The sequence below is a fragment of the Podarcis liolepis genome (genome assembly GCF_965112155.1).
Source record: "Podarcis liolepis genome assembly, chromosome: 12".
Taxonomy (NCBI): domain Eukaryota; kingdom Metazoa; phylum Chordata; class Lepidosauria; order Squamata; family Lacertidae; genus Podarcis; species Podarcis liolepis.
In genome coordinates, this window is record NC_139563.1 from 59,993,894 (window position 1) to 60,019,204 (window position 25,311).

Consider the following 25,311-nt stretch of genomic DNA (forward strand, 5'->3'; position numbering starts at 1 on the left):
GTATGAGCTTTTGTGTGCATGCACACTTCTTCAGATATTGGTCTTTAAGGTGCTACTGGAAGGAATTTTTTTTATTATGAAGCGGTGAAGTATGTGCTGGAGAAAATTGGTTATGATCAGCATAAGTGGTTTATTTGTGTTGACCTGAAGATGGTGAACTTTTTGTTGGGGCAACAGTCTGGCTTCACCCACATGTTTTCTGTGCATGTGGGATAGTAGGAACCGTGCTCAGCATTACACGAAGAAGGACTGGCCTGTGCGGGAGGAATTGGTGCCTTGCAAAAAAAGGAACGTCATCAACGACCCTCTGGTGGACAGAGACAGAATAGTCTTCCCACTGCTGCACATCAAGCTCGGCTTAATCAAGCAGTTCACCAAGGCTCTGGACAAGGATGGTGACTGCTTCACTTACTTGTGCCAGGCTTTTCCAGGAATGACCATGGAGAAGTTGAAAGCTGGCATCTTTGACGGTCCTCAGATCCGTCAGCTCATCAGAGATCCAGAGTTCGGAAACTCAATGAACGAAGTGGAACTGGAAGTGTGGAAGGCATTTGTTCTGGTAGTGAAGAACTTGCTTGGCAACAATAAGGCCAGAAACTATGCAGAACTTGTCAACAACATGCTGACTGCTTTCAGAAACCTGGACTGCAACATGAGCGTGAAGATGCACTACCTATTTTCACATATAGATCAGTTTCCTGAGAACCTGGGTTCAATGAGTGACGAGCAGGGGGAGAGATTCCATCAGGACATGAAAGAGATGGAGACCAGGTATCAGGGTCGCTGGGACGCAGTCATGATGGCTGACTACTGTTGGACTCTGAAGAGAGATCTCCCTGCCGCTGAGCATTCCAGGAGTTCCAAGAAACGGAAGTTCAAGCCCTGAAGTTTGAAAAATGGTGAAGCAACATGCAATTTACGTGTACTTACCTTTATCAATGCCCACCATTCAGTTTACAGTAAACCTGACCTGATGGAGAGAAACGGATGCCATTTCCTGATTCAGCAGCACAAAAATACCCTAAATCAGTTGTAGAAATCTAGACAACATTCAAAAAGTAAAAAATTGTTGCCCATTAAAACAGATTACACAGAAAAACTAAGGAAGTTTGGAAATCAGTCCGCAAGTGAAAAATAACTATGAAAAGTCTTGGTGCACCAGAATGCACTGCTAAGTGACACAATGACTGATCTAAGGCTCAGTGGAAAAGCAACAGACCAGTAGAATTCAGGCAGCATCCTGCCTTGCCAGCTTCCCAGATACTCCATTGATGCATCCCAGAGATCTAATGCTGTTAGCCAAGCTGCAAAGGAACATCTGTCGCTTCAATAAATCAGTTGCTGACACAATAATGGAGAGGCTGCTCTTTGCTTTTATGCAGTGATGATAGATGATAGCAGCAGCTCCTCTTTGGGTGGGGTGTGCATTCCTCAGAAATAGGAAGAAGCACATCAGCTCTTTGACCCGTACACAAGTAACAAACATGGGGCTTGGTGATGTCTTCTCATGGTCCATCCTAAGCTATTTCCTTCAGTCCCAACACCATTCAGTCTCTTTGTCTTCCTTCTTTCCATGGGTTTCTTGTGGCTCCCTTATTCTTCAAGTCTCTAATGCTTCTGTCTTTAATAATTTTTTAAATTAATTTTAACATATAAATTATAAAATGTACCACAAAACCTATCACTTATACAATCTTTTTGGACTTCCATCAGCACCTCTGATGATCCACCATTTTAACCACTTCTTATGCATTTCTTAACTTTATATTGCCTTTACATCTCTTAACAAATCATCCTCCCCTTTATCCATTTTTTACAATACTTCTAATAATACTCCTCACAAAACTTCTTGCAACCCTACAAACGTCATCTGTTCTTCACAATTACTTTTCAAATAATCCGTAAATTTACTCCAGTCTTCTGTGAATTTCTGGTCTCGCCGGTTTCGAATCCTTCCTGTTAGTTTATCTAATTCTGCATAGTCCATTAACTTCATCCTCCATTCTTCAATCAACGCTAACTCTTCTTGCTTCCATTTTTGGGCCAATAATATCCTTGCTGCTGTTATTGCATATAAGAAGAGCTTACATTCCTTTCTATTTATATCACTCCCCACAATGCCCAATAGAAATGCTTCTGGTTTCTTTATAAATGTATATTTCAACATTTTTTTCAACTCATTATATATCATGTCCCAGAAGCATTTCACCTTTTTACATTCCCACCACATGTGATAAAATGTTCCCTCTTTTTCTTTACATTTCCAACATTTATTACTGACTTTATACATTTTTGCTAACTTAACAGGTGTAATATACTATCTATACATCATTTTCATCACCTCTTCTGCTTTTGTCATTTGCCTCTGAGACCCCAACAATAACAAGCATATAATTCCACAAGAATTATTAGCCCGAACACAGCTTTGTACTGGCCCATCTGCTTAGGCCAGTAGTGGCCAAACCCAGCCCTCCAGATGTTTTGAGACTACAAGTCCCATCATCCCTAGCTAACAGAACCAGTGGTCAGGAATGGTGGAAACTGTAGTCCCAAAACATCTGGAGCGCCAAGTTTGGCCACCACTGGCTTAGGCAAATCTGTGTCAGCTAGTCATATGTAGCCTAAAAGAAAACTGGAAGCAATTTTTGAAAAACTCCTCTGTCAGACCACTTGAAGGTAATTCCTACTTGCTGTAATTAATCAGGAGAGCAACTATTTACAGGCCTTGATATAAGATAGTATCAAATGCGAATAACATAGGCATTCTACATAAAAATACATGTCAAAATTAAAACAAGGCCTCTGTCTATCTCCACTGAAACCTACAAAAACTGTGTTGTCTGCCCTACGGCAGCTTATACATAAACCCAGCCAGATAGGTGGGGTATAAATAATATTATTACAATACTATACAATACAAATACCTTTATTGGCATTACAAGTTGTTATTAGTATTGTTGTTGTTGTTATTATTGTTATTGTTATTATGCAATGTAAAACCTCAAATAGCCAATATTAGAATTGTACATAGAATTGTACATCCCGATAAATAAAGCTTACAGTCAGCCATATAGTATCTGAAATTGCAAATGTGCTTGCCAAAAAGAGCTGGAATTTCAGAAGTACAACTCCGATCTTTCTCAAGAGATGCACTTCTCAATGAAGCTCTAGTACTGAGAAGACAAGGAAGTTAGTATAGTTATCAGTACCGCCATTAGGGATACAAGAAGACATCATTTTTCATTCTGCTCTATATTTGACACATGTAGCACTGTTTTATTCTACCAAAGTTCATATATCACCCAAAGCTATATTATTTGACACACTCTTTGCTGTGGAAAAATAATGTAACTTACATAATTCTTTACGTACGTTGGATAAGTTACATTGCCATTGTGTTATTCTATCCCATTCATTTTGATGCAAAGGAAATTATGCAAATAAGATGAGGGAATTACTAGATTTATTTCTGTTCCATGGTCAATTTCCTGTTTCCATTTTCTTCAGAATTTTCTGACATCCCTAACCACAATAAGAAGCCTTGGTTCAGAAAGAAAGTACATGTTTACAGCAGGGGAATCAAATATATCAAATGCATTTTGGGGGCAATTTCTGCTGCTGCTTCAGCAGCCAGAACTTCCTCTAATTCATATTTGAATGTGAGCTGTCTTTGCAAATAGGCTGTTCTACAGGGCCTCATCATACAGGCCACAGAACAATCACCCAGCATCCTCTCAGTTTGAAAAACTGCAGTGCTGCACCAAGCATCTAAGCTCAGCAACACTGAAAGGCTCTCTTGGGCCCTTGTTATGTTTGCAGAAAGAATTACATTGTGCTGTCTCAGATGGTTTGGGGGAGAAATGCCCTTTGTAAGGCAGCCAGGACATCATCTTAAGGTATATTAGCAAGTTGTGCTAGTGCTGGGAGGGCCTGGACTATTTGATTGAATGTGATGCTTAACCCAGGTTTCCTAACCTGCAACTCCCTTGGAATGCTAATACAGGGGTGGCATTTGCGTTTGAGAACACACATTCCTCAAATTAAGGTAGCTTTGTCCTCAACCACAGGGGAGCTTTGTGTTCCCCCTCCCACACAGTAGTTTCCTATGAAAAGGCGTAGCTTAGCAGCCAGATAACAGAGAGGCTCACATAGCACATACCTGACTGCCTTTGGGGGGCTAGGCGCATTTCTACCAGGGGCGAAACTGGGCTTTATTTCACCTGGGTCAAAGACACAATTTGGTACCCCCCCACACACAACTGCGCATTTGCACACAGGCTGGGAGCCTCAGTGCTGCCTTCTGTAGGCTTTACCCAGGCCAAAAAACCTAGCTAGCTCCCCCCCCCCCCGTAGCTACAGCCCTGTTTCTACACATCTGTGTTTACCCCCATCTTTTCTCATCATCAAAGGAGAATTTACACACACCTCTAAAAGTTTTCGAAACCATTAGATAGCTAAAGATATGAAAAACAGCATTGTAAAGCACTGTTGAACAGAGAAACATCCAGCTGAAACATCCAAGGCAGGCATTGCTTACAGAAGCATAAAAGGAAGCTCCCCACAGGTCCAGCTATCAGAACACTCATCACCCCAAAGGTCAGTTGTCCAAACACAAATATTTATGCCCAAACCTTGCAATACAAACAGCTAGTCCGCCCAGTTCCTTACTTTTAAGTAAGCCCATTGTACACAATTGCTGCAGATGAAACATCATTTTAAATGTGATGTTTTATGTTCTCCATCCTTACAAATATCAGAAAGACTTGAAAAGACCCCATGCTCACATGCTGAAATGTAAAAACAATGATAATTATAATGATAATTATAATAGTTTTATTATTTGTAACCCACACATCTGATTGGCTTGCCTCAGCCACTCTTGGTGGCTTCCAACAGATATAAGAACACAGTAAAACATCAAACATTAAAAATTTCCCTATACAGGGCTGCCTTCATATGTCTTCTAAAAGTTGTATATTTATTTATCTCCTTGACATCTGATGGGAAGGCCCGCTGCCTGGTTCCCTATAATTTCACTTCTCTCAGTTTTTAAAGATATGAAGTCAACATTTAAGGGCACAATGAATGATTTCAGTGTGGTTTGCACAAGAGAACTTTCAGGTAAAGTGTTCTGTAAAATACTAATCTAATAAAAATAGGAAAATGATGGATGAATGTTACTCACTGGCATCATGCTTATTTTTTATTTATTTCAAGTATTTATATACTGCTTTTCATCAGAAAAGATCACAAAATGGTTCACAAAGAAATCAAACAAATAAAATACAATATATACTCCCACTCACTCAATAATCACACAAATTCCATGCAGTTTTATTTTAGACTGAATACTTTTTTGTTCAAATGTTTCAGTTCTCTAAGTGTCCACAGTGTTCACAGTGAAAGAGATTGACCATCTAACTGACATGGAGTGTTTTAGCTCAGCGTTTCCTGTTCAATTCAAATAGATGTTCAGCTCATGGATGAAAATTCACATGAATCGTTTATGATGTCACAACACCATAGAAGAATCAGACCACAAAGCCTATGCAGTTAGCAGCCAGAATGAAAGACATACCTTCCTCCGGTGAGATGGCACAATGAAAAAGGTCTCAATATTATGCTTCTTCAAAAAACTGTTCCTTTCATGGCCATAGCCTGGTTCTACCTCGTAGTCCCCATTCAGGCACTCTAAGGTGGTCTTTGTAATATGCACTTTCCTAGAGATTAGGTGGGAGTAGGCAAGAAAAAAGACAGTGCCTTGAAACATCATAGGCTTACTTACTCTGCGGTACGTAAAAGCTTCTGCTAGGTCACAATTTTTTTCTAGCCTATGTGTATACACACACACACACACACACACACACACTGAGCGTGAAGAAGGGTGTTTGCTAAACTCCAATCCAAATCCTCAACTGGTTTGGGTAGGGAAATCTTGGATTTTCCCAAAAAGATTGTCTCATCCAGTTTGGTCCTAGCACCAAACTGATAAATGTTTGCAACGGAGGCCCTTTCAACAGAGTTGGTGGCATATTAACACACTGAGAGGCATGGAGTCTTGACATGGTGCTGACAGTGGGGCCACCCCTCTGACATTTGCAGATGCCACAGGCTTTTCCTGCAAGAATTCACCACCCTTCACTGGGGCCCTGAATACCCTTCAGCAAAGACGTAGCAAGTGTCACTGGTGCCTGGGGTGCATACCACTGGTGCTGCTGGAGTGACTCCCTGCCACCCAGCAGAGCTGCGCTGCACACCTGCCCAAAGGGCACACCCACACTGCCCTGCCAACTCCACACTGTTTTGCAAGGCTGCAAGGCTGCGCGAAGAGGATGCAGGGGGCATGCACCATTCTGGTTCTCTTCACGCAGCCCTGCAGCATCACAAAACAGTGTGGGGCTGGCAGGGCAGCATGAGTGCGCTCCTTGGGAACATGTTTGTTGTGCCCACCAAGGGCCATGGGGAGCAGGGGCACAGTGGAGCAGGGCTGGCAGGGCATTGAGGAGCAAAATTCACCCACCAAAAAAAGCACCCTCCCAGGGTACCCGCCCCTCTGGCCCTCCCCACACGACACCACTGGGTGGGTGGCAGAACTTCAGGCTGAGACTTACCCAGGCAAGCCTCCAGCCTCCATTACATTAGCCAGAGTCACATCATTTGACCAAACATCATACTGCCATTTGCGAAGGCCCAGGACACCACAAAGCACCCTTCCTGTGTGCAGGCCGACCCTCATGTTGAGATCTACTTCAGTGGCTTCAGCTACTGATCTAGAAAACACAGAATCAGAATGCAGTACATTAGAGAACATTTGTTATCATCTTTCCCCTTTCTGTTCCCCACAAGGGTAAAAGCTTCAATGTATGCAATACTATGAGGCCAAAACACCCGACTTATTTTCAATTCCTTGGATGTGGACCACGTAGTAATGAAGATTAAACTTTGTGTTATCTTTTAATCTTTTTAGGATGGCCACAACGTTTCAAGACTTGATTACTGCAATGCACTTTATGTGGGGCTACCCTTGTGCTGCACCTAAACAGTTGATAGGGACAGACAACTGTCTGCCCATGTGGTACCAGGTCAGAAACCTGGCTCCATGATAGTACCACCTGAGCCCCTTTATCCCTGCCCAATTGCTGAGATCTTTGAGGGTGTCTCTGTTGGTGGTCCTCCAACTAGAAGCTGTGCAGGTAGGGTTGTGGGCCCAGGCGTGGACCTGTCTCTTGATTGGGATCAGACAGACACTCTCCTTGCAGAACTTCAGGTATATGACAAGGACTTTCTTATTCCAGTGGGCATTTTAAGGTAGTGTTCCATCTGAAGGTAGCCCTGTTTAGGGAAGATTTTAATGTTTGATGTTTTATCATGTTTTTAATATTCTGTCTAAAATGGTTTATTCATGATTGGCCCAAACACTGTCCTTCCTACAAGGTAGCAGGCAGAAACTTTTGCAATTGCCTCATCAAAGAGACTAACACACCAAAGTCAGAGTCTGACTCCTTGAGTTCTGGTGAAACCTGAACACCCACATGGAGCAGTGGATAGGAAATTGCTCACAATATTAGTCTTCACAGCCTAACAATCAGCGAAAGTCCATATTGCCACATGAGATTCCTGGTCTCTTCTGGCTGGAGGTTGCAGACATCTCTGACCCATAGATCTTCAGATGCACCATGAGATGTTCCCAATGACACAAACATCTCTGGAGAGGACAGAAATGCAGTGTCTCAGAACTGTGCTGCTCCACCTGAGCTCCCAGAAGTGATTGGAGATATTCAATAGACAGTCTTTCAAACCAGATGTGGTCAAGTCATCCACCACCCTCCTAAATTTGATCACTTTGTTATGGGGAGTGGTAAAAGACTTTTCCTCAATGAGGAGTCACATTTGAAGCTCTGACTCCAAGCATTTTTATTCCAAACTGGAAGATAATTGAAATATATTTTAAAAATATAAAAAATTGTCCAGTAGCACCTTAGAGACCATAGAATCATAGAGTTGGAATAGACCACAAGGGCCATCGAGTCCAACCCCCTGCCAAGCAGGAAACACCATCAGACCAACTAAGTTTGTTCTTGGCATGAGCATTTGTGTTACTGGACAATTTTTTTTAATTTTTATATATATTTCTACTGCATCAGACCAACATGGCTACCTACCTGAATCTGGAAGATAGTTGTTCACATTCCTGTAAATAGGAAAGGATGTAGCATATATGACCCATTTCTTTAAAAGGTTTGGAAGCTCTCCTTCCTCCTTGGATGGGTGTTGTTTCCTCCTTAATCCAGTTAGAATTGGCTTGGGCATGGGTGCTTGTGTGTTGTTACTGAACATTTTTGAAGCTCCTTTGATCCCTGCTGCTTCTTGGTCTTAATGTAGGCATGCAGAAACGGCATCTCAGAGAGTGACTACTTTCCTCTGGACCAACATCAATAAATGAGATGCTACTGCAGGGGGAGGCAGGCCAGGAGGAGAGATCATCACTGTCCCAAACTATAGTTTCCCATGGCGTCTGAATGGGAGCAGCTCCCAGCTCTGCTGTATCAGCTGGTGATTGTGGAGAAGGAACTTTTCATTCACCTCCGGGAGACCCTGAAAAGGACCATGTGTGTTCTGGTATGCGTGGGAGTGTGGGGTGACCACACTCACCACTGACATGCGACCCCTGGACTGCTTGTTATGAAACAATGTGGGCCTTGGGCCAAAAAAGTTGAGCCACTCCTGCTATGGAAGGATGCAAGCCCGTGAAGAACTTACGTGATGGTGTCAATCATATCCAATCCCATTTCCACACAGCAGTGGGCATGATCTGTTTTGGGCTGGGTCAGTCCTGACACACAGTAGTAACAGTCACCTAAGATTTTTATCCTTCTGCAATGATTTTCCTAGAGAGAGAGAGAGAGAGAGAGAGAGAGAGAGAGAGAGAGAGATGTTTACTGTGGCAGTACATGTCTCTACACTTCTGCATAACATGTTCTCTAATACAGTGGTACCTCAGGTTAAGAACTTAATTCGTTCTGGAGGTCTGTTCTTAACCTGAAACTGTTCTTAACCTGAAGCACCACTTTAGCTAATGGGGCCTCCTGCTGCCACTGCGCCGCCGCCACATGATTTCTGTTCTCATCCTGAAGCAAAGTTCTTAACCCGAGGTACTATTTCTGGGTTAGCGGAGTCTGTAAACTGAAGCATATGTAACCTGAAGCGTATGTAACCCAAGGTACCACTGTACTACTCCCATAGCTGTATCACAACCCCCCTGATATGTGCAGCCTTTGGCTTAACACATTAGAGCTCAATTACAACTGAAACTATCAGACAGGTTCCACATACATTTTCATATGCACTGCACAGAACTGCAGTGTCATACGGGTACCGGCACCTGTGCATATTCATCCTATGAATTTTAGGATTTATGTTTGCCTTCCCTTTCTCTTCCTCCTTAATTTCCCTTTGGTTGAAATTTAAATTGTGAGCTGTCTGGAGCAAAGTATATGTACACAGAAACTTTGGCTGCTGCTCTTTTTGGAGTATGGGGCTATTCCAACACTCCTCTATTTTTCTACAAGAATTGAGGAGGAATAGCACAAAACCTCTTCCCTTTAGGCTCACTTTGCAAGTATAGCAATGACAATACAATTTTTCTGTATGCAGCAATGTAAAGTCTGGAATAATTGCATTTGCAACAATTTGTTTCTCACTGCAAGTCCACATGTTTTGCAGGACAGTTCTAACGTCTTTCTCCAACACGGCATACAATAGTCGTGTTTTCTCATTGCTGATACCATGCATTGAACTAAGTAGCATATATTTTTCCAGGCGTGCCTGGAGTTCTTCAGCAACCACTCACTCAATCAATCACCTTGCCCAAGAATGGAAGATTTGAGACTGGGCGATGGTTGGCCATATTGGGCACGTCTAAAGATGGTTTTCTAAGAAGCGTTTTGAGAACCACCTCTTTCAGCAGGTCAGGGAAGGCTCCCTTACAGAGAGAAGCATTCACCACCCCACTAAGCCCATTGCCCAGCCCTTCCTGGCTAGCTTCTATAAGCCAGGATGGGCAAGGATCAAGCAGACAAGTGGTTGGTTTCACTCGTCCAAGCAGCCTGTCCACATCCTCGGAGGTAACAGATTGGAATTGATCCCACGCAACTTGACTAGACAGGATTCTAGCACTCTCCTGCCCCAGCCCTGCTCCCACGGTAGAGTCTACCTTTTACCAAATCTGAGTGAATTTATCTGCAAAAAAAACTTTGCAAAATCATTGCAGGAGATCATGTGGCCTGCACTGGACCCCAATGGAGCAGATGGTTCCGCTAAATTGTGAACCACTTGAAAGAGTCTCCTGCTGCTGTTTTCCGTGGATGCAACAGAGGCGGTGAAGAAAATCTTCTTTGCTGTCGCTATCGCCACTTGGTAGACTCGGCATTGAGCTTTAACCGGTGTCCGGTCAGCTTCAGAATGAGTTATCCACCACTGGCACTCTAACTGTCTCAGCAATTGTTTCATTGCCCTCAGATCCATGGAAAACCACAGGGCTGTCCAGGCTCCATGCAATCGGAGAGGGCGCTTCAGAGCCAAACAGTCAATAGCCCTGGTTAACCCCACATTCCAGTGGGCCCCCAGGGAATCATCTGGAAGGCCATTAACATGGGATAAAGTATTCCCTACCACTCTCTGGAAACCATTTGGATCCATTAAGTGGCAGGGGTGGACCATCCGAATCAGTCCCACCTCCCTGCAGAGGAGAACGGTTGCAGAGAAGTCCAGTTGCACCAGGAAGTGATCTGACCATGGCACTTCTTTTGTTTCACTTTTACTTAGTGTCAGATCACCAACAGGTGAACACCAGGTCTAAGGCATGTCTGCAGCTATGAGTTGGGCCAGACTTATTCAGGCATAGCCCCATGGAGGCCATGCTTTCTACAAAGTCCTGAGCAGCCCCTTGTAAGGTCATGTTGGCGTGGATGTTAAAATCCCCTAGGACAACCAAATTAGGTGTCTCCAGGAGAATATCTGCCACAACCTGAATCAGCTTGGCCAGGGAATCCTTGGTGCAGCAGGGAGGTCTGTACACTAAAAGGAACCTTGTACTGCCCCTATTGCCCAGCTTCCAGAACATGCACTCAGAGAACTGGGTCTTCCCAATAGGACGCCTGGTGCAAACTAATGACTTCCTAAAAATAACTGCAACAACCCTCCCCGCCCACAAGGCCTGCATTGCTGTGCATAAGAGAAAACTGATGGACAAACAGTGGCAAGGACAAGCCCATCTGCTTCATCCAACCAAGTCTCTGTTACACATGCCCGGTCAAGTCCTCCATCCACAATCAAGTCATGGATGGCAGTGGTCTTATGAATCCTTGACCTGGCATTGCACAGCAGTACCTTCAGGTCATGTGGGTCTCCCTTGCTGATTCCATTATCTGTCTGGTCAAGACCAGACCCAGAGGCAGCAATAGTCCTCAAACAACAACTAAACCTGCCTCCTCAGTAGTGACATGTTCTGGTCTTAGCATAACTCCTCCTCCTACCCGTGATCACTGAGATTGGTTGTCCCAGTGCATCCCCTCCTGTGGAACCTGCCCCAGCCATTTTGTTGGCTGGGACCCACTCCCAGGCAGCCTTGACCCCTCCCCTTAAAATCAAATTAAAACCTATACAAAAAAATAAAAAATAAAAATAAAAACCAAAACAGTAAAAGTTACAAACATACCAAAATTAAACAAATTCCCAAACCTGACTAAATATCCATCCCACCCCCCACACCTGAGGCCTCCTTGGAGTCTTATAAGCTGTGGTGGTGAGTATGGGGCCTCCCCCAGACCCAAGGTGGAAAATGGGCTTCATGGAGGCCTAGCTGGAAAAAGCATGGATCCTGTTGGGCCGGAGCCTCTCCAAGATTTGGTGTTCAATATTAAGGTCTATCAAAAAGACCGGCAGAGAGGAACTGAGAGACAATCAAGTGCCTCGGATGTGAGATCTCCAGGCTGATAGTAGATTAAGACTGATGGACATTTTGGGGGGCTGAAACCGGGAAAGGGGGGGTGGAGTTTGAGATTCTAAAGGGTTCATAATTACAATTTATTCTGTTGCTTCTATTTTTTTATCACTGTTATGTAAATTGGGAAATTCGTGGAAGGGAACCTTGGTCAACCTTAGAAAAAATGTCTTAAGAATAAGAACTGATCTATAAGTTTGATAATTAAGTTTGGGTAAGGTAAAACTGGTTTTTTGTTTTTTTTTAAATGAACTAACTAAATGAGAATAAAGTTACCAAAAATTAACTGAAGAAAGGGATGAGAAACACTGCAAAATTAATGAATGTTAGAAAGATGACGGTTTAGAAGTTAAGTGGTTTATAGTAGTAATGTTTGAGTTAAAAGAAAAGAAAGGTTAAAACTAAATGAAATTAAGGGAGAGGACTTGCTGAATAAATATTTTGAAATTGGAATACAGAAAGGGGAGGTAGGAGGAGGTCAGCGAAGTAAGGCATAAGAAAATAAGGGATTGAAATTATATTTGTTCTTTTTTGTCTGTGTTTTGTTTGTTTTTCTTTTGTATATAATTTCTGAAATTTCAATAAATATCTATTAAAAAAAAAAGGAAAATGGGCTTCAAGGGGGAGCGGTCCTCCCCAATACTCACTAGCAGAGCAACAGCAGCAAAGTCTTCAAATAACAAATGAAATAACTCAGCACATCTGTGTAGCTTTAATTACTCTCTTGTGGATACAATCTCATGGTTTCAGAGCACATAAAAGGAAAATGAGCATGGAAATGGGGAATTATTCAAATTGTTACAATGGATTGCAAGGAACAAGATTTAAGCAAAACTCTAAAGAGGTACCGTATTTTTCAGTCTATAAGATGCCCCCATGTATAAGACGCCCCCTATTTTGGGGGACTCATGGCCCCACATATAAGAAGCCCCCTGATTTTTGACATTATTTTTTAGGAAAAAACCTAGTCTTATACACGGAAAAATACAGTACATGTTCGTGACCTTTAATTTAGCTACAAAGATGAAATTTGCAGGTATGCATGTGTTGAAGGACAAGGTTCACAGGAGTAGGAAGAGAAAAGACTGAGACATTAATCTGGTAGGAAGCTGAAGAGACTTGGGGCACAGGTAGTCTTTTCATCACTCCTTCCCATTGAAGGTCGTGGCCCAGGAAGAGAGGAAAATAGTTGAGGTATACCACTGGCTGTGAAGGAAGGGTTTGGTTTCTTGCAACATAGTCTCCACTTCCTTGAAGAAGGACTTCTGGTGAGAGATGGGCTGCATCTCACAGCGGTTGGCAAGAATGTGTTTGCTAAGAGTCTCATGAACCTAATCAGGAAGAGTTTTATACTAGATCTTGAGGGGGAGGGAGACAACATTACAAGCAACAGAAGAACACCTGGTACTGGGGATAGTAGCTTCACTGATGCACAGTAAACTGAGGTGGTATTCCAGATACATGCTAAAGGGCAAGAAATTACAGGAAGAAAGCAGTTAGAGGGAATGACTCATGGTTTCAGTTTTCTCTAAATGCACAGAGACAAGCAAGACGAATTGGAGCTTTTAGTACAGGATGACAAATATGACCTGGTAGGTATCACTGAAACCTAGTGGGATGAGACTCATGAATGGAATGTAGGAATTGAGGGGTATAACCTGTTCAAAAAGAATAGACCAAACATGAAGGGAGGAGGAGTAGCATTTTATGTACGTAAAGAATGTGTACACTTGTGAAGAAATTTATGACTTGGAGCATGGAAAGCAGATTGAGAGTATATGGGTAAAAATTGTAGGAGAGAGAAACAACAGTGACCTTACTGTGGGTGTCTACTTCTTCCACCTTCTGGGCAATGAAATTGTCAGTGAGGCAATGAATGAATTTGTTGGACCTTACATTTTTGGCAGAGTTTGAGTTCCAACAGATATTGGGGAAGGTGAAGTCTCCCATGACTTCTATTTCTCTCCTTTTTGCATGTTTGGTAATCTGCTCTAAGAAGGCTTCATCCAAATCTTCAGTTTGGCTTGGCAGTCTATAGCAGACACCCACTGTTATGCATGCTGTAGAGGGCTGGGAAATCATGCAACTTCTCACAATGTTATTCCAGTACTTTGATGGGGATGATGACACTGGCCAGTAATTGTGCTGCCTGATGACTGGCTCTTGGCTCCAGGGACGCGGACTTATAAAAAATATTGGGGGGGGGGCAGGAAAGCTCATGAATAATAAATAAGCTCATGAATATGCAAATAAAGTGGCGCCGCCTCCTCGTGAGCGAATAGGGGAGAGTGTGCTGCGCCTATTAATCAGCTCCGAAGGAAATTGGGTGGAGCTTTTGCTCGGGAGGGAGGGAGGGCAGGAGGCATGCAGCCCGACCCTGTGCATTTTGGGCTGGGGGAGGGGCGGCGATGGCGCTCTGCTGGAGGGGCGCCGGAGATTATTGGGGGGGCGGAGCCCCCCCAAACGAATTTTTGAGGGGGCTCGGGCCCCCTCAAGCCCCATGGAGTCGGCGCCTATGCTTGGTTCTACACCTTGCCAAACTCCATGCACTGCAACCAATGCAGAATGAGGTCACTAGAAATCCACTTGAGCCTGCACGATTCATTACTCCCACATACCACACCCCCACTGTGTGCTGAACACACAACAAGGAATTAATAGAATCCTCGTAGAGTTGGAAGGGACCATCATGCGGAGATGAGAAAATCCAGACTTGCTGAAATCCTTGCTTCTACACTACTGTTACAGGAACAGAATGCTTCTCCTTTATCTGGTCACACACATGCAGCTGCACAACATTACAGTACCCCTATGAAGTATTTTACCCAGCTTGTCCTGCAGGCATAATATTTCTTTATGTGGAAAACGTGGCTATATTTAGAGAAACATAGATGCTTTGGATGGCCTAACTTGGCAACTACCAGGTTCAGTACTATAGCTGGAAATAATTCATTAAGCAAACAGTCATTAACAGCCAAGTTAAAAAGTCATATTATCCTTGAAGATGAAATAAACTGAAAAAGTGGACACAAATGGTAGCGTCTTGTGATTTTCATCTTCCATTCATGAGGTGGTGAGTACAGAACTGGCAAATATTACTTCACCCAGTTCCCAACCTTAAACTCTACCAGGCAGCCTAACTTGCAGTCTCCTAAGACTTGGTGAGGGACGCACCTCAAGAGGCAAGCTGGGGCAGCTGCTGGGAGGACAGTCAGATCCGGTTGCCGTATTTCAAAATCAGGACACCCCCAAAGTTGTTTTCTATTTTCATTTTTTTTTTTACAATAATGCCCCCAAACCATGATTTTTCAATTGACTTGCCTAAGATCCAAGACAAAATGCTGCCTTTTGGAATTTCCCAACAGATATCAATTCTGCCTTTGAAATCCCATTAATGGCAGCTCTACTCTATCTGAGACTAGTGATGATGAAACAGTTGGTGATGAATTACTCGTAAAATGACAGCTCTAGTTTCTTTTTCTTACTACTTTCTTACCACTCTGTTCCTGAAATCCAAAACTATAAATGATTTCACAGAAACCTCAGGGATGTGTGGTGATTCATGGGCCTTATTGTGGGAACTAGATTAGCAATCAGTCTATTTCATGCCTTAGATGTGCATAATCTCTGACATACACACAAACCACATTGTTAAAAAATCAATTCAAAATAATTTTTAAAAGGAAAAAGTACATGCTTACGGTAGCCAATTCATCAAACTTCCCAAAGAGTTCATTCAGAAGCTTCACCAATTCTTGAGCAGTGCATTGCGATGCCAAGCTGGTGAATCCCACAATGTCTGCAAACAATATGCTACAAAGAGAATAAAGGAAATACAGAGGCATTAGCAGTGTTTATCCCAACATATTTTTGGAAGGATTGCAGGTGAAATGTAAGGCTAAGTACCAACACAAATCACTTTACTTAATTTGCAGTCTTCAATGACTTTACATTGGGGCTGACCCATGCAATGGCCCAGAGCAGCCTCTCTCAACCTGGTCTCCTCCATATGTTTTCACTATTGCTCCCATTATCTTTCCTTCTGCCTGTGCTGAGTGGGCTGGGGGGAGCTGTCTGAAGTCCAGGAAGGACGGCAGACTGCCTCATGGTGGCAAACCAGTTGGTGCAAATTGCTGCTTCATTATGTGTTACATGTAGCATACAGAGATATACAGTGACAGAGGTCTGTCCTGGTCCTGGGCTGCAGCCTACTTTCCTGTCCCTTGGTTAATTCCAAAAACAGAGCCGAACAAGCTTGCCATGCCTCATCTCAGACTAACTAGGAAAGGAGCAGGGCAAGAGGGAAACCACTTGGATCAGGGCCTTCTGGCCATGGGACAAACAGAGGTTTCATTAAGACAGAGGTTATTACGTGGCCATTGCTTATAACTTGGGTGCCAAATCACATTCCCAGTCTTCTAACGACAGCAGCGAAAGGGGCTTCCCAAACTAGAAGCATACAAATGCCCTCAACTCTCACCAACCTGCTCTCATCTAAAGCGAAAAGGGTTTGCATTAAAAGGATACTTTGAAAATTGGGCTTTAAACTTCAAACTACGGTAGTTTACAGTCTGAACGTCAATCCAAATCTGCCTCCTTGAGCATACCCCTCACACACAGTTCTCTGTTTTCGCCTCATAGGCTCCCTCCTCTCCTCCAGGTCTTGTCCTGCCTCTTCCTTGAGGGACAAGTGAGCCACAGCTATTCAGTTAATGAGCAAGATCTGATCAGATCTCCCTGATCAGAGAGTGTGTCAGCACGAGGCTGTCCTCCCCCCCCCCCAATAAATTTTAATTAGTTTTCAAATACATTCCAATCGGCCTCATTATAACAATGCCAGTTTATAATACAATTATTAATACCAATCATTTAAATACCAAATTATATAATTTATTTAAAGTGGCCCCCTAGATGCTAGATTTGATGGCTTTCTGGTTCTCTTTATTTCTGTGGTCCAAAATCTTATTAGTTTCAATTACATTCTAGTTATAATAATAATCCCTTATACAACAACTGCAGTATTAATAACTTCTATTTGTGTTGACACACTAAATGATTTATGAAACTTCAAGTGAGGGACTCAAACTAAATCCTTGTTCTTCCTGTGTGCGGCAATTATTCTGTCCGTGGTGTTTCTTTCTGTCCTTGTAAGATGTTATGTCTTTCTTTCCCCTGTTTGTTACTGCTATCCATCGTGCCTTGGGTGGAGATAATATCCCATTGTTGTTCCAGAAGTTCCTCCATCGCTCTGTCCTGTGCTTCATTGTTTTGCACTGAGAACTTTAACAACAGGTGCAAAAGTTGCTCTGCCTTGGTAAACAAACTGTTGTCACTATTTTTTCCCCTCGCCTGGGAAGAAGAGTCGGATATATTGCAGATGACTCAATATAGAACCTTATCAGTTCCTTGGCAGCTCATAGACTCCTTTCATCCTTCCAGGTGGAGATATATGGCCAATTATCCTTCCAATTAAATTAAATTCCAAGTCCTCTTAGCGTTATTCAATTCACTTTGTAGATAATAAAGGATGGTGAAGTGTCAGCTCTATGATTCCATTGTAAAACTTTTGCAAAAAAGAGCTTCCCTCCCTTTTCCCCTTTTTTACACACACAGTTCCTTTTGATGTTATCATCCATATTTTTAATCCAATTTCTTCCATCCTCATTTGTACAAGTATAATTTGAACTAACATTCAGGGGAGGGTTGCCGAATCATAACTGTAGAGAGAAAAACTTTAAACAAACAAACCGTAGGCTCCCCACCCCATCATCTTTTGCACCGAATGAAGTCTTATCTCAAATTCAAACCTTAAAATCCTTGCAGTTGGTTTGTTCCACAGTTTGTGATCTCATCTCTTCTAGCACACACCTGCACTTTAGTCCAATTAAGCTCTAATTAACAGGAGAACCTCTGCTTCTTAATGGCGGCATTGGAAGGTTTTCGGCAGGCAAAGTGCTTTTGCACTCAGTGCTTCCCTGGCCCCTGCATTCCATGCCAAAGTTAAAGCCAGGTACTGAAATGAACTGCAAGTGAAGCCTGTACGCCATCCCTGGGGGAGGGGGATTTGAAAGGATAATTACCCTCAATCATCCTGGTTTCTCCATCGCCTACTCTCTCCTGCTGTCATGGGGGCTGCCTCCATTAAGGCAGTGCAGAACCAGAAGCCAGCACAAGGCTGTCCTGCAGTACTGAACATCTGTGCTGGTCCCGGGGGGAAGGTTACCGTTGGCGTAGTCAAAGTCTGGTCCTGGGTCACTAGCCTGGAAACAGTTCACAAGGAGCGGGGCGAGGTCCGAAGCAGGAAGCCAGGCGGGGACAGGAACACTGGAGGGTCAGGTCTGGGTCCGGGCAGGAACAGGTACTCAACAACGACGTTGCTCCCGCAACCTGGGACCGGGCTGACTGGCCTTTATCTTCTCTGAGGCCAGGGGCGGTCCCGGCCCCCAGGAGACCCGCCTCTCCTGGCCTTAAGGCGAGCACTCCTCCTGGGAGAAACCAGTTCCCTTCGCCTCTCTGCCCTGAGCCTCTGCAGTTGAAGGGTTACTGGGCCCAGGGGAAGACTCACCTGTAGGCACTGAGTCCTCAACCACCTCTGGAGCCAGAGTGGATTCACCTGGTGCCTGCTCCTGAGGATCCGGCACAGGTGCAGGCACCTCAGAATCAAGGCCCTGCCCCAGTTCAGCCGGCCCTGGAGGCGGGGACTCCTGTGTAGGCTGGGATTCCTCCGGTTCACCCTCTGAATCGGATTCCCAGGCCATCACAACATCAGAGCACCTTGCAGCAGGGATAAGTTGCATACCATCCTGAAGGACACTTTGAAACAGAGGAGCCGGACTTGCAGACTAAGGGCCTAAGTACACATTATAATGCAGCTATGTTTAGCACTAGCCAACCACCTCTGTAGGCAAGACCAGGCGGGGGTGTCATATGCAGCAACTTCATTTCTTCCTGCCACTTTTACTGTAATCCTTCCTCCAGGCACTTTTACCCCATTGGTGTTCCATACAGATAAATGCTCACCTCATAAACATGAGACAGGAGGCACATAGGGGGAAATAATGTGAGGGAGATTTCAGGGGGAAAGTGGCAAGCCATATTTTTCCACTGCAAATCTCTCACTCACAAGGCTACTTTGTTTGCAGTAAAGAAGCAGCTACTGGGCAAATACCACAAAAATGGTACAGAAGGCTGTGCTGTAACATGCAATTTTAGCCCTTTAGCTGCTTAATAAAAGTTCTCTGGTGCGGGAAAATTAGAGAGAAAACACATTTTAAAATATGCACAGTAAACTCACATTATATATACTTATATAGCATTGGCAAAGAAACCCAGCAGAGAGGTTAATAAAGTTCACCACACACACCATGTGAAAATAATCACATCTTTCTAGTTTTATCCTCTCAACTATCAAGATGTGGTTTTGTGTAATTTATGATTTGCCCATTATTGTAGCCTGCTTAAATCCCAGCTATGCAGCTCTTACATGTTAATGATGAATATTATCATGGACACTGAAGAGAGAAGCAGTTTTCAAAGTTTGGAAAACCATCACATCATGGCCAACCACAATAATTCTTCCAGAGCATCATCTGCATCCTGTTTATGTAAGTTCTGCTGTGGGAGAAACCATATGTTGTATGTGATTTCACCTTTACCGCTGCATCTGTTCAAGGGAAATAATAGTGCCACTGTATTCTGCTCTGGTCAGACCTCACCTGGAGTACTGTGTCCAGTTCTGGGCACCACAGTTCAAGAAGGACACTGACAAACTGGAATGTGTCCAGGGGAGGGCAACCAAAATGGTCAAAGGCCTGGAAACGATGCCTTATGAGGAAAGGCTGAGGGAGCTGGGCATGTTTAGCCTGGAGAAGAGGAGGTTAAGGGGTGATATGATAGCCATGTTCAAATATATAAAAGGATGTCACATAGAGGAGGGAGAAAGGTTGTTTTCTGCTGCTCCAGAGAAGCGGACACGGAGCAATGGATCCAAACTACAAGAAAGAAGATTCCACCTAAACATTAGGAAGAACTTCCTGACAGTAAGAGCTGTTTGACAGTGGAATTTGCTGCCAAGGAGTGTGGTGGAGTCTCCTGCTTTGGAGGTCTTTAAGCAGAGGCTTAAAGACAACCATATGTCAGGAGTGCTCTGATGGTGTTTCCTGCTTGGCAGGGGGTTGGACTCGATGGCCCTTGTGGTCTCTTCCAACTCTATGATTCTATGATTTCCTGGGGAAATTGGATTGCTCATAATCCGGGAGTCAGGAAAGAGCTCCTTGCATCCTCTCTAACTGAAAAGATGGGTAACTGCCATGCATAAAACAGCTGCAGACTTACTAAAAATATCCTGTATCTCATCCTAAACCTTTTCCAGAGAGTAGCTATTGTAGCAAACACAACTCAAGAGTCTTGTGCCACTTAAAGCCTAAAACGCTCATTATGGTGTAAGTTTTCATTGACTAGACTGCTTTATCTAATGCCATCACATGCTATCCCTCAGCTGGCATCTCAAACCAGCTGACTCAGAAGGGAGGAAAACTGGCTGCAATGGGACTTACTTTTAAGATTGCCAGCTTTACTGGTTTTGCTGCTGTGCTTTAATGGAATCAAAACATGCAGAAATTAAACAAGCGTATCTCAATGCATGACTTTTAACTCCATGCAAGGAAAAGCTCCACCTTCTTTATTTTTGTATGTCAAGCTGACGTGTAAGCCATGGAACATCAACAGCTGAGTGTTGATTCCTGGATGTGGACTAGGTAGGTGCAAGCACGGCTGGTGGAGGCAGGGGCCAGGAACCTTTTTGGGCTCCTGAGGCCAATGGCTGGGCTGCAGAGGGAGGGAGGGAAGGAGATAGGGTGGTAATATTGGGTGGCTTTTCAGGACACAAACTGTGAGGACAGCTGGGTAGGTGGCATGTGAAATGCTGGTGACAGCCGAGAATGAAATGCATGGTTCTAGAGGCAGCTGACAGGGTGAGCGGGGATTCACTATATATTGCCAGCTCAAAAATTCTGAAATAAAACAGGGTCAATCTAAAGGGTCAATTTTACAGCTAGCCTCTATTATCTGATAAGGTTCCTGTGTATAATACCAGTAGAATAGGCAGAAATTCAGCAGATAAAAGTTTTACACAGTGTGTTTGCAAACAAGGAAAAGAGATCCAGCTCCTGAATTCATATGTTCCTGGACTTCCCACTGTTGCACCCGGAGTTATTCTTTGCTGCTCTTGGAAGAGCCATTATCTCAAGCAGAGAACTGCTGGTGATCTGGGTTCCTGTGGTGGTGGGGATAGCTGCAAATGGTCCTGTAAACTTGATCAGCCCCAGAATCTATTTGCAATACCAGGACTGAATTCTGGAAGATGTGAAGGGATTGTTTTCAGACTGTTTCTCAGCAGGTTCAGAGTGTCTTTTCCTCCCTGTTGAGCAACTTCGGATTAAGGAGCACAGCTTTCAGAGGTCAGATGGACTTCAAGTTCTCTTTAGACTGATGTTTTAAACCAATTCCAAATTTGTTTTATGTGCATATACATGTGAAACTCTGACACACATATTCATGATTAGATTGAAATATATAGGCTCCTGTCTATATCTTCTTGGGCAATTATTCTGGTTCCAGTTTTCATGTCAGCTTTTAGCTCCTTGATCTTTCTCTTTTGATATGGTGCTCTGAGGCTTTCATGGTCTTTGCAGCTTTACTACTGGGAGCAGAGGTGATTATAAGAATTCTTTCCTGTATTCTTTTTGCATAAAACAAATAGATTTAAGTTCAAAGACTTTGAGAACCAAACCAGAGAGAGTTCACTGTGAGTAAACAAAACAACAGCTGCAAATAATTCTACCTGGGAGCTCTATGCAGCCATAAAGTAAAATTTAGCAGAACAACCTTCATAAAAAGAACCTTAGGAAAAAAAGAAGAACTCAAATCCTGTGTACAGAATAGATGGGTGGTTTGATACAGAAGTGGTACATATCAGGATCATTACCTATAAACAAGTTAAACAAGGGCTGTTTCAGTTGATTTGTTTTTGCAGAGATAGGAATAATAATAATAATAATAATAATAATAATAATAATAATAATAATAATATATTATTTATACCCCGCCCATCTGGCTGAGTTTCCCCAGCCACTCTGGGCAGCTCCCAATCGAATGTTAAAAACAATACTGCATTAAATATTAAAAACTTCCCTAAACAGGGCTGCCTTAAGAAGTCTTTTAAAAATAGGAGAGCTGCTTATTTCCTTGAGATCTGGAGGGAGGGCGTTCCACAGGGCGGGCGCCACTAGAAGGCCCTCTGTTTGGTTCCCTGTAACCTCACTCCTCACAGTGACGGAACTGCCAGAAGGCCCTCGGCGCTGGACCTCAGTGTCCGGGCTGAACGATGGGGGTGGAGATGCTCCTTTAGGTTTACAGGACCGAGGCCTGTATACTGTATATGCCTTTGTATGTGAGAAAAACGCTACACTGGTGATGCTTGGCATGGGGACAGGGTGAGTTCCTATTCCAAATGGCATTTGGGATCCAAAACAGGGCCAGGAATATTGTAGTGGGTTTCTGGGCTACTTCCAGAGATGGTCTGTGAGGCTGGGGCTACACTAGGGCACTGTGTTGAATGCTCTGCATGCAAAAAGCGAGGTTCATAGCTTTGAAAGAAAACTTACCGTATTTTTCGCCCTATAGAACGCACTTTTCCCCCTCCAAAAATGAAGGGGAAATCTGTGTACGTCCTATGGGGCGAATGCAGGCTTTCGCTGAAGCTTGGAGAGCGAGAGGGGTCGGTGCGCACCGACCCCTCTCACTCTCCAGGCTTCAGGAAGCTATCAGCAAGCCTGGGGAGCCCGCGGGAGTTCCCACAGGGCTCCCTAGGCTGCGGATAGCAGCCTGCTGCCTGGAGCGTGGGGCACGCTGAAGCAGAGCGCCCCGCGCTTCGGGCAGATATCTGCAGCCTAGGGAGCCCTGAGGGGGTAATTCCCCCCCCTTTATTTCCCCCCCAAAAAACTAGGTGCGTCCTATGGGTCGGTGCGTCCTATAGGGTGAAAAATACGGTATTCCCCTAATAATAATTAGAATTTTTTTTTACTGATTCAGACCTATTCTGGAGCACCTCAGCTTGTGCCTGTGCCTTCACTCCTCTCCCCTTCAATGAATTAGAAGCAAAGCCACCACTCCATCCTTTGAACTGCTACAGTCCCAGAAGAATCAGCTAAGACGACCCTTCACTATATGTGCATGTGAGATGTCTGTAAGACTTTACATTTTGCAAGCTTGCATCAGTCCTACCTAACATTGTCATGTCTCTGAATGTAAATTTTATGGAAAATCCTTTCAGGTGGCTTCAGGAAATCTTCCTTCATTTCCATGGCAACATTCCTGGGCAAAAGACTCATCAGAAGTCGCTCCTAAAAGTTAAACAAAAACAAAAGCATAGTTGTCAAAACTGCTATTAAGCTTGAATAGTTCATCTGATAAATTTGTATGCAGGATAACATCGACACATAAAATCAAGCAAGGAATCCCAATTAGAAAAACCTCAAGCATCTAAAATGTTGATCGTGACACCAAGGCATTTAATATTTCTCAGTTCCGTCTAAAGATCTAGCTTAGTGTGAACCCCCAGTTTCCTGGAGAGAAGATTGGTTTTTTAAAGTAAGAAGTTTTAGTGATTTTTCAGTGTATAGACCCAATTACAAACAGCCCTGGAGAGAAGATTGTTGCTGCTGTGCTCCTCCCTTGGTCCTACTGCCTTGCTACCTAAGTCTAAGCCAGGTAGCTTAGGTTTGGCATTAGTCCATCATCTGAACTTGGGGGTGTGGTTTATTTCACTCTAGACACACCATAAGCTGTAACCATGTCTTGTTCTTTGTTTATAGCTCATAGTTTGTCTGGAGCAGACCAACCACAAACCTGGAATCAGGTGACATGCTAATCCAAACCAAACCACAACTCCGCCCCAGAGAGCACAGCAGCAGCAGAATTGGGGGAAGAAGCACAGCAGCTGCCACCTCCTCTCCAGAAATCTGCATGTTCAAACTGAGCCTCTAGAGCAGCCTTTCTCAATCCTGGGCTCTAAAATGCTTTTGGACTGCACTCCTATCCTTCCTAGCTATCAGGATCAGTGGTCAGGAATTATGGAAGTTGTAGTCAAACATCTGTGGACCCAAGGTTGCAAAAGGTTGCTCTAGCGTCTGGTCTGATACTGTCTCTTAGGAATATGAGGTTGTGACCTTGAAATTAAAAATTATATTTTCCCTCCTGCCAGCACTACATAATGTACTTCTCCTTGTGTAGACTTGTTTACACGTATATATGACATAACAGATGTATGAAATCTGATACACAGTAGTATCCAAAAGCTCCAACGACAAAGTGCCAAATACTCATTTTTACCAATGACATGTTGCTGTCTTTCATTGATACATGTTGTGGTAAGTATCAGAAAATTAACCCTTCTGGCCTGGACATGGTGCATTAGCACTGACTCCCCTCTCCTGTCTGCTAAGTATTTTCAGGACAGCTAAATTACCAGACTGTGTGAACAAAGACTTTCATTACTTGGGTAAATATTTCCTTTCCTATTCCACGCTACCACTAATCTTGAAGAGGATTAATTATGAGCACTATGAATACCAGAATTAAGTAAGAAACAAATCCAACTGTGCAAGCAATGGCCGAGCCAAAAAAAGATGGGGGGGGTAGGCGGCTGGAAATGATATAAATACTAGTGCCTTACAAACCAATGCAGAAAGATCTCGCTGAGATTAAAAAAGATATGGCTGAAGTAAAAACAGAGCTTTCAGAGCTGCATAAAAAAAGAATGAATTTGAACAACATTTGAATATGCATGAGATGGTTACACAACCGAATCAGAGTATTGCAGATAAGCAGATCTCACTCTTGGAATCCCAAGTAAAGAGTAATTAGCATCAGATGCCTTCCTTCACAAAGAGAAGCACTTATGGAAGACTTCTTTTAAAAGCTGCTATCTCTGCTGGAAAATCAAAGCATTGAAATCAAACAAATCAAGGAGTCTGATGGAGGTGTGGAGGAGAACTAAAAGTCTTCTGGAACATAAAACCTCCTTATGGTTATCACCAATGGAGGCTTGAGCACATAAACAAATATGCAATGCAAATGGGCTATATAAAGAGAATTAAAGAGTTCAGGGCAATGAATGTGAGTTCAGTGGGTAATGTGAACTCAGTGGGTAACTGGTTCCAATATCATAAATTAAATGAAATCTATATTTAAAAAAAGATTTTTAAAATGGATTTGAAGAACAACGGTCAAACTTTGAAGTAGGTTTATGT

General features: G+C 43.4%; 1 protein-coding gene and 1 long non-coding RNA gene across 3 annotated transcripts in view; one reads left to right on the forward strand and one right to left on the reverse strand.

The window, feature by feature from the left end:
- ADCY1 (adenylate cyclase 1) overlaps positions 1-25,311 on the reverse strand; it is a 192,279-nt gene that overhangs the window by 22,789 nt on the left and 144,179 nt on the right. For both annotated transcript variants that reach the window (XM_083468810.1, XM_083468811.1), the window contains exons 3-7: positions 23,285-23,403; positions 15,703-15,814; positions 8,761-8,888; positions 6,612-6,770; positions 5,579-5,720 (exon numbers count right to left, since the gene is read on the reverse strand). In XM_083468810.1, the coding sequence (XP_083324936.1) occupies positions 5,579-5,720; positions 6,612-6,770; positions 8,761-8,888; positions 15,703-15,814; positions 23,285-23,403 (660 nt within the window). The remainder of the gene's footprint in view (positions 1-5,578; positions 5,721-6,611; positions 6,771-8,760; positions 8,889-15,702; positions 15,815-23,284; positions 23,404-25,311) is intronic.
- Positions 673-25,311, forward strand: part of LOC310690215 — a 425,716-nt gene continuing 401,077 nt past the window's right edge. Inside the window, exon 1 of the long non-coding RNA XR_014517988.1 lies at positions 673-922. This is a non-coding gene — a long non-coding RNA (uncharacterized lncRNA). The remainder of the gene's footprint in view (positions 923-25,311) is intronic.